Here is a 9,691-nt window from a genome sequence, read left to right as displayed (position 1 = left end):
AGATCATGAGATGTGGTCTTATGTGATATAGGTTTAGAAAAACATTTTCTTTATTGTGCCAACATTTTGGTCTTTATTTAGAACATCTACAGGGCCTTGTTTTGCCTGCATTTTAATAAAAAGGTTCTCTGATTGATCGTAGATGCTAGTTTCTTTTCAGTGGTAGCGATTTACTTCAGAATCTTCTTAGCTTATGATCTCTGAATAATCATTAACGGACACTAAATACTACATATGGTTCAGTTATTTGGTCACCACATTAGAAAATACTAAAAATTATAATACTAAAAAGAAGAAAAATTCAGTAGAAGACTCTCTGGTTTAGAATTACTATAACATATTTAGATAAACCTTATGAACTTATGAAATCCGCAGAAATGTAACCCTAAACACAAAAAGTCAAAATACTGACCTGATATTTACTTACAAACTCTTAAATAATATGATTGACTGTCCACAATTAATCAATTTGCTAAATTTCCAGGTCACACAGTGTAATGCCATATAAAAAATATTATTTACAAAATATAATTACAGTACACATTTAAAATTTAGTCCAATTCCTTGACTCATGGACACAAACAATAAACTTCCTTTTTTTTATGTATTTGCCTTTACAGTAATATTAACACCGTTATTTTTTATAATTCAGGTATTTATTAAAAGATGGGTTAGTGTGAAAATAAAAATATCTCTCAAAAACATAAAGTATTATAAAACGAACTTCCTCTCTTATTACACACTTTAATCTTCTCAGCATACTTATAATTAAAGCTTTAACCATCCCAACTAACATAACTTTCCCCTCGGCTAAGGTCATAAGAGGGTTATTAATTCGTTTCACCCCACATCTAAGCTTGTCCCAAAAGTACTCGATACTTCTTAGAGCGTAAATATTCATCGAAGGTACAGCGTAACACTGGTGGCAACAGTTGGTCTTGCGTTATCTTGCATAAACAAAAATTGTTTGCCAACAATAGAAGCAAATGGCACAACATATTACTTGGATTTCTGCATTAAATGACGGCCTATTAAAAAAGAGTAACTCTGTTTTTGCCTCCAAAAATTCCACTCCACACCGTAACTGAACCACTTCTGAATGACCCTCTTCCGGCAATGTTGCATTGGCTGTAAAGCTCTACAACTGCTTGATCGAAGATTTAATGAAAAGAAAATGGACTTGTCTGAAAACAACATTCCTTCATTACTGTTTCTGTCCAATGTCAGTGACCCTTGCAAACTCTAAGCAGTCCTGACAATGATCTCTGGTAAGTGTTGAACCCATCGTTTGCCTTCTGGGATGTAGACTCACTTCCGCAACTCTCTTTCTTAGTTTCACAGAAACAGACACACCCTGCTCTGTTCGAAGTTTTTGAGACGTTTCACAAACAATGGAAAAGTTTTAGAGTGTGAAATCACATAAATCAATCATCAGCTGATCCTCTGGCTCTTGGGTGTTCCGATTGTGGTCTACAAGTGCACCTTGCAATCTCCTGGTACCACTGAATGCCCGACAGCTGTTGTTTTAGGCAAATTTAAAATTCTTGCACCCTAACATTGATTTCTTCCATCCTCAGGTGTGATGGCTCATCACTCAGCAACTTGTCCGCTGATTATGTTTTGTAATTGTTTTGTGTTGTGCCACCAAAACAATAGTGAATAAAGGCATTTTTAAAGGATTAAAAATGCCCTTGATGATTTACATTGTGTAGATTTTAATTTAAATTAGGAATTAAATGCTTTTGCCTCACAATCAGTACAAAGACAAATCTACTAACAAACTGTCTAATTATAATTATTAAATCGTTTTTAAAATAGTAAAACAAAAAATATGGCCAAAACAAAGTCAAATATTAAAAAAAAATTCAAAGTGTGCCATCTTTTTTTATGGAGCATTGTAAATAAATGAAGCACAGTCGCTATTTAAATATTAATTTGTGGTGCTTAGTGACCGTTGGCCAATGATTATTTGGAGATCTTTTCTGGTAGAAATTTTCTAGCATTGTATAAATTCAATTTTTTTTATCTAAAATTTTCTGGCATTGAATAAATTCATTTTTTTACATCTAAAATTTTCTAGTATTGTATAAACTCGTAATTTTTTGTCTCCACATCCTACATTTGTTTGTAAAATTCAAACCATGTTTATAAATCCCAGGCCCTGAAGATGATCTCAATAAAGATCGAAACGTTGGCATGATAAAGAAAATGTTTTCTAAAACCTACGTCACACTAGACCGCACCTCCCGATCTTTAAATATTAATTTGACAATAAATATTTTTTTATCTATCGAATAGGAAAAATATATTTTCGGTCTCCCGTCATTTTTCAGAAATAAATGTGAAATTTTGATTTTTTCCATTTCTTTCAAATTTTAATTAACTGTCTAGAAATAGGGTTAATCAATGGGGGATAATTTCCAGCTTTGTAAAAAGAAATTTGAAAACTTTTTGACAGTGCACGTTGTTGCATTTTGGAAAATTGCACGTGGGCGCTGTGCCTTACGCGGATTTTGTCTTTACGAAATACTAACGATGTACTGGATATTTTTCTTGCCCTCCCTGCTTATTTCCCTGACAAACCGCCTAAAATTACGAGAGTCGAAAACAAGCAAGAATCGGTCAGAAACATTAAATCAACCTACAGTTTCATCACCTAACACACCTCAATATCTAAGAAAAAATTTTGTGTTTACAAGATTCTTACGTCTTTGGTGCGTTAACATCACCAAAGACCGCGATGAGGGGTAGCACCGAATTGAACACTCTAGGCGTTACTCGTAAGAAAATACGGCTTTGGCGTAAAATATAAAATACATAAATATTGAAATGATCATGATGAATATGAATACTAGGAAGCCGGGTTTTTTTCCCCTAGCCTTCCGGTTTATTGTACTATCCTAGTTGCTCTTGACTGGGTACTTCTCCTGAGAAGTACTAGGTCATTGAGTTATCGCTACAATTTCTTTCTTTGTGTTTTCTGTGAAGCCCAAGTTATATCTCATTAAGCGCTTTGCATTCTTAGGTGACACGGGTGGGTGTTTCTTCCTCCTCCATTGCTCAACCTAAAAATCGGGTCATCATGTTATGGATGTTTTCTCAGTCCGAACACTTTTCTGAGTTTATCCCTTCCAAACTCTAGCAGTGAGTTTGCCAGTCTTGATGAGGGTTGTTTTAACATAAGCTTACTATGTCTAGCACTTCTAAGATTCTAGGATCCATGAAAAATAGGTTCTGGGCGGTATATATGGTCTGGCCAGTCTGCCTTTTCGTTACCCACAATTCTTGGTGTCCTGGTATCAACAGGTTATTGTATTTTCCCAAATATTGGAGATTTTCGGTCCATTCACTGATTAATTTTGCCAATACTTTAATATCTGCTTGGCTATTAGATCGTATGAGGATTTTTTTGCCAGTATTACCTCTTTTACGATTTTCTAAGGAATTGCATGTATTTCAGCTTGAAAGACCGAAGCACGAGGTTGATTGCTTATGTTTTGAGCTTGATCAAAAAACACCCGATCCGGTTCTATCTTCTGTTTTGGAACCATCTATATACCTTATCATTGTATCTGATGTTCTATTGAATTCTTCCTCTCCTTTATAGTTGAGACTTTATTGGTTGTTGTAAAGTGTTTCCGGGATATGTAATCAGTTCTAAGAATGGATGTCTGATTTCATTGATTATTGTTGTGTGCTCGAAGTGTTTAGTTTCCGTCCAATTTGTTTGTTTCTCGAACCTAATTGGCATAGTTTCTAGCGATATTGACGGGGTTGTTTTCATTGCCCATGAGACTCGTAGGTTTGCAAGATTTTCTATGCTGTTTAATATTTGGTTTGTTATTACTGAGCTTTGGTATGCTAGATTAGTGAACCGTACGAGAAATCGGGCCTTACTACTGCCGTATATAGGATTGAAATCAAAGATGTCTATTTTTGAAAATGTGCAACGTGCTTCTAACTACGAGTGGGAGGAAATTATCATTGGAATAAAAGAATAACTTCAAAAACTTTTCCTTAGCGGTAAATACATTGGCAAATTTAACTGTCTTGTATTCAGAATTCGTCCAGATCGTTAGGTTTTACGGAGTTATCGATAGGATAATTTTTCGAGAAAAAAATATGAATAGTACGGATTATAAGATTCGCCACGAATGTAACTTGAAAGGGTGGGGATTAGCGTAGGCGTTGGATAAGGAAGTGAACTTTGTGAGTCAACTTTGTAGGATTGGTGGTCTTCGAGTTCCCCTCCACGCTGGTCCATGGAGGCCGTCCACCTTGACACACGTTTCACTTTTCTCTGCTTAGCCAGTGTATAATTGGCCCAACTACTTCAACAATGGGTAAGGCGTATTTTTGTTTTAAAAAAAGTTACAATCAAAACGTTATTTCAAAAACATCCAGTTCTTTTTCTTTATACATTTATTAAATCTTTGTATCGTTATCTAGTGATTTGAACGCCTACGACTCATTTCCTGAAAGGTGAAACGTATTTTGCTTTCTCGAATCGCAAAATTAAACCCCTCCCGTTTTAACAATCAAGCTACTAAATAGTTAAAAACTCGAAATTAAATATTCTTCTTTTAATTCAATTATCTTACAATATCGTTAGTTTATTTTAAAGAAAAACATTTACAAAACTTAAAATTATAAAGCACAAATTTCCCCCCTAAATAAAAGTATGCTGATAAATCATGCTGCATTTTTAGTCCTTATATTTCTTAAATTGGAATAAATTAAATATTCAATTTAAAAAAAGAATAATTTTATCTGTAAAATTTTAATATAGAAAATTACAAATTATTTAAAAAATCCCTATAAAATTTGAATTTTTTGTTTCAGGCACTGAAAAATTATTGATTTTACTTGGCTTAATCGCCAGTGTAGTAAGTAGATCATATTTTTGTAAATACTATGTTACTTCACTAGATATTTAAACTTTTTTTTTAATTTTTAACAGGTCTTTTCTGCCTTGGGCTATGACATGAGGAAATCAATCGTATACGATAAAAAGACCCCTGGTGTGTTCTACTGTCCTCAACACAAAGTCACAGGTATTACGATTATTGAAAGAAAAAAAAAATACAATCTCTAATTGTTTCTTTTGGGTTAATCATTTTTTTTTTTTACTTTTCTTACCAGATGTCGACAAATTGATAGTGAGAGCCAGGCCGCTGAAGAAGTTGTGCGAATTTGATGGCAAAAAGCCCCTGCCCTCTTCATACAAATCTGACTGCTATGCGGATATTGACGAATCTGATTTCGGCTGTAAAGAAAAATACAGGATTATGGTATGATATCCTCCATGGATTATGAATAATACAATGGTCAGATGTGTGTGTGTGTTTTCACTGTATATATAAAATGTACAATTTATACATAATTACACTTATACATAACTTGTTCCATATTAATTGATTACAAATTTACACTTATAAATTTTCCCCACATGTATACAAAGTTTGAATTCACGATTATTGCTAATACATGTTTGAACTGATCGGAACTTATGACCGGTTTATTGTGTCTTTTAATATTGTTCATAATTATTTTGAGTGGTATTTTATTTTTATTTTTTACCGGTCAAAAACCCATTTCTTAAAAAAATACTGCAGTAATTAAATTTGAGAGAGAAAATTAAATATGTACAATACAATGCTTATAACTAACTCAACATTAATAAAGAATAAAACACTATATTATACATCAATGAAAAAGACAGTAAAATCCTTATAAATAAAACAACATAAATATTTAATTAAACACTCTGTCTATATAATTATAATGATTAGAAATTATAAAAACAAATATATAAAAATAACATAATAAAGAATTATAACTACATACATAGTACATTTTTAGCTTCTTTTTTTAAAAATCTAAATAAAATTATTATGCTTCAAGTAACTGACATTTTAATGAGGAAACAGAAGTATTAAATAAATAACAGTATTGCATTGTTGTTACATTCTATCATCATGCAATGTATTGGGAAATGTAGTGACAAATTTGTTCTTCTGTACCATGAATTCTTTATCACGTAAACATTATTTCCCCTCAATTTACATTTCTACTGTTTTCTACCTCTTCTACGAGCACAATCGCCGTAGTGATTCTCTGTTTCATCCACAGTCCTTCAACAAAGGTGAAGAATTGCGTGACATGAATTATGTCAGTTTCTATTCGAGTTGTGATAATTAAGAGATTAATTATGAAGAAATGTTAGCATCACTGCATTCTTTTACCTCGTTCCATATATTATTTGTACTACTATTAATAATTCAAGTGAATTTTAATTTCTATGATGACCTACTGATGCCTTAACCCTAGTCATGCTGTTATATTGTGTGGTTTGTGATTGAGAATTATTTTAAATGGCTGTTTATTGCAGTCTTTTTAAAAGGTTTTTATTGTTATTTCAACACTGTAATTTTTTTAATATTTCATACTTTGTAAATTTGAGCCATATTGTCTCTCATTTGACCATAGATGTATGTGTGAATTATGCGTAGTTTTTAAATTTTTTTAAACTGGCTTGCTTTATTTTACATGCTGCATTCCATAAGGAGTTAGGTGCATAGCAGAAATCATTCCACGAAACCTTTTTCATTTAAATCTTTTTTACATTTTTCCATGATTATATTTAAGTTAATTTTTATACACAAAATTTGAGGTAAAAACAGATGGGATTCGAACCCACTTTGGAACTGTACCCTGATGCTCTGACGACCTGATTCATCGTGACTTCAATCTCTGACTTCTGAGACGTCGACCTTTCTATCTCAAGATTCCCCATTTTTCCCCGATTCCCTCAATTCTTAATCCTGTACATGCTTATAATGCCAGTTTTTCATGTGTGTGTGTGTGTGTGTGTGTGTGTGTATCTTGTATGAGCTCATTTAGTATTTACACATGTGCAAACACGTATTTATAAACATAAACACATATTATATAAGTACATATATAGTTTATTAAAAACATTTCAGAAACGTCTCAAGGATCCTAAGGATGAGGTCAAAAAGAAGAAATTATAAGGTAGAAAAAATGGGCCATGAAATTTTTCTCTCTTTCATGTTTCCCGATTGTGACTAAACTTTCGACCTTTGATTTTTCCATCTGTACTAATTTTCATATTTCGATTGTAACTAATTTCTGCTTTCTATCAGCATGTACTGAAAGGAAAAAGCATGGATTTTTATATTCTGTGTTATACCTTCAAATAGAAACATCCTAAAAACCCTGATGGACTGCGATCAAAATAGGAATTAAATGTTTGGTTCCAATAATTGTTTTAGCCCAAGTGAACAAAAATGAGTATTTTTTAATTTTTTTTATTAATCACTACAAAAAAGATTGCACTGTGATTAAAAGTTAGATTTAATATGTGTGGTGAGGAGGTGTTCAATTTGGCCAAAGTTTTTAACTTTTAAATAATTATTTTTTAAGATAGAAAATCTCAATATGTTGTTTTTACAATTTGTGTTACAATGTTCGTCATTCAGCATAGAAAATCTCAATATGTTGTTTTTACAATTTGTGTTACAATGTTCGTCATTCAGCATGTTTCTTTTCTGTTTTTGTTTGCTATGTTTCAAATTTTATTTTTACTTGCTTTTATACCTTCTTTCCTTTTGCTAAATGATTGAATTTACCAAATTTAACGAAAAAATGCATCATTTAACTCTTTTTTTTTCTGTATTATTAGCTGAGATTGCATCCTCCTGGCAGTGAAGATAACTCTGCTGAGAAATGGCAAAGTGCGTACAACAAATTGACTAAAAAGAAACAAAAAGGAAGGAAGCACTATTGATTTTTGAAGACATTCTAATTAAGTCTAATGCCAAATTAACATCAAAATTAACTTATTAATTTGTTTTTACTTCTTTTACATTATTTTTTGTTAGATTAAACAGTAGAGATAATCTGTGAGGATGATCTTATACCTGAACTGTATAATGATATGCCAACCTTGTATTATTTACAATTATAATGATTTTTTAAAAATAATAAAACAGTTGATGTTTACAGTTTTTCCTTGTCATTTCTTCTATATTTAGTTTTTATTTAATATGTTTTAATAAGGGAGAGTGTCATTTGTTGTTACAATCCTTTTTTATTACTTTTTTTATCATAAATAATTTTTTGGAGGTTAGAATTGTTTGTGATATATTAAGATTCTGTATATTTAAAAAAATAATAATGTAAGTAGATGTAATATTTGAGTTGAGTAATATAATGTGCCCATGAAAACACACCTGTGAGTCCTAGTTCCTCAAGAAATTGGATTAGTAGGCCCGGTTTTTCAATGGTTGAATTTCTTCTACGGTTACGTTGTACATCCCAAAACACGTTTTCCTGCAAATGTAACACCACAGTTTGTTAGTCTTCTGCTTCCTTGAAGAATCTGTGCCATGTTGGATTATACCAATCTTCTTTAAATTCTCGTTCAGTCCTATTAAGAATCCTATCAGGATTTAAAGTTTTTTTTGCTGGTTTGTATAACGCTTTAGTTGCTTCTTTCCTTCCAAACTTGCTAAAAGGTTCTTGGTGTTTTTGTATCCAATGTGTAATAAAAAAATTCCTCTTTTTTATTTTTCATTTTGTCTAAGTAATCATTGATAATGTGAACCCTATGTCACAGAAGGTATTTCCGAATCATCAGCATAGCAGCCCTCTTCCTTTCAAGGGTGGAGGAGATTAACTTTATTTTGCATATCTAATTTATATTATTTACTAGCCATTACAAAAGTCTTTGTGTATAAATTAAGTTTTATTTCAATTTCAGTGTAAAATGTAAACACGAAAATTATTACTCAAAATATAGGCCATCATTGTCAATTATTTTAACCCAGTTTTCTGCCAGAAGTCGAATTTGGTGGTGTTACCAGTCCTTGGTTTCGAAGGCGTAGAACGCACATCCTAATTTGACATCCTCTGGCCTTTCAAAAAATGCGCCATTGGAAAAGACCATAGTCAGACGGCGAGATGTCAGGGATGTAAGGTGGGTGGGGCAAGATGCTAACACCCTTCTGAAAATTTTTCTTTGGCTAAACGTGAACGATGGGCAGGAGTGTTGTCTTGCTGAAATATCGCTTTAACCCGAGCCATCTGGAACCAGCTCAAAATGCAAAACACCCTCATAATTCCACAAAACACAAAGCATAATCTTTTTTCCAAATTGATCTTGGCGAACCTCTACTTGAATCTCTTGGCAGTACCAGCTGTTTTCGGTGGATAGGATTTTTTAAAAATATCCGTTTTTCATTGCTCATTACAATTCTCTTCCGAAATCTCTCATCTTTTTTTCTATCATCTTGGGTGGCTGACAAGTCATGAGGATCTGGGTCTTATATTTCAGACATAAAGCTTTTTTAAATGGCAGCTTACTGTTGCATTTCAAACCCCTGTTTCGGACAATAATCCTTGAGTGATCGCATATGGATCCTTATTGACTGACTCCAGTAATCCACCACCGAAGGGCGACCAGATCTAGTCTCATCTTGAAGGCCGTTGTTTCCAGAATTGAACCGCCTGAACCAAAACGCTGCAGTGTTACGATGCACGATATTTTCTCCTTCCGCTGCACAAATTTCCTCAGTTGCTGCCTTCGCACTTAGTCCTTTTTTCCAGTAGTGCCTCAGTAGACCAAGAATAACAATTTTTTCTTCCTAAATTTTCAGTGAGATTTATA

At 32.7% G+C, this 9,691-nt stretch overlaps 1 protein-coding gene across 2 annotated transcripts; it reads left to right on the top strand.

The window, feature by feature from the left end:
- The first annotated feature begins 4,202 nt into the window (after positions 1-4,202).
- On the top strand, positions 4,203-8,019 carry LOC106662319. Of its 2 annotated transcripts, XM_014386349.2 has the most exons (6): positions 4,208-4,343; positions 4,843-4,886; positions 4,961-5,054; positions 5,143-5,291; positions 6,987-7,035; positions 7,706-8,012. In XM_014386349.2, exons 1-5 carry the CDS (start codon positions 4,340-4,342, stop codon positions 7,032-7,034), a joined length of 339 nt encoding a protein of 112 aa, XP_014241835.1. In that variant the 5' UTR covers positions 4,208-4,339; the 3' UTR covers position 7,035; positions 7,706-8,012. The 2 variants fall into 2 exon arrangements, with proteins under 2 accessions (XP_014241832.1, XP_014241835.1); XM_014386346.2 differs by lacking the exon at positions 6,987-7,035 and having other exon boundaries at positions 4,203-4,343; positions 7,706-8,019.
- The last annotated feature ends 1,672 nt before the right edge of the window (positions 8,020-9,691 follow it).

The sequence above is a fragment of the Cimex lectularius genome, unplaced genomic scaffold, assembly GCF_000648675.2.
Source record: "Cimex lectularius strain Harlan isolate CLEC.00 unplaced genomic scaffold, Clec_2.1 scaffold22, whole genome shotgun sequence".
Taxonomy (NCBI): domain Eukaryota; kingdom Metazoa; phylum Arthropoda; class Insecta; order Hemiptera; family Cimicidae; genus Cimex; species Cimex lectularius.
Note: the sequence above shows the minus strand (reverse complement) of the source record. Positions and strands in the feature narration are given on the sequence as shown.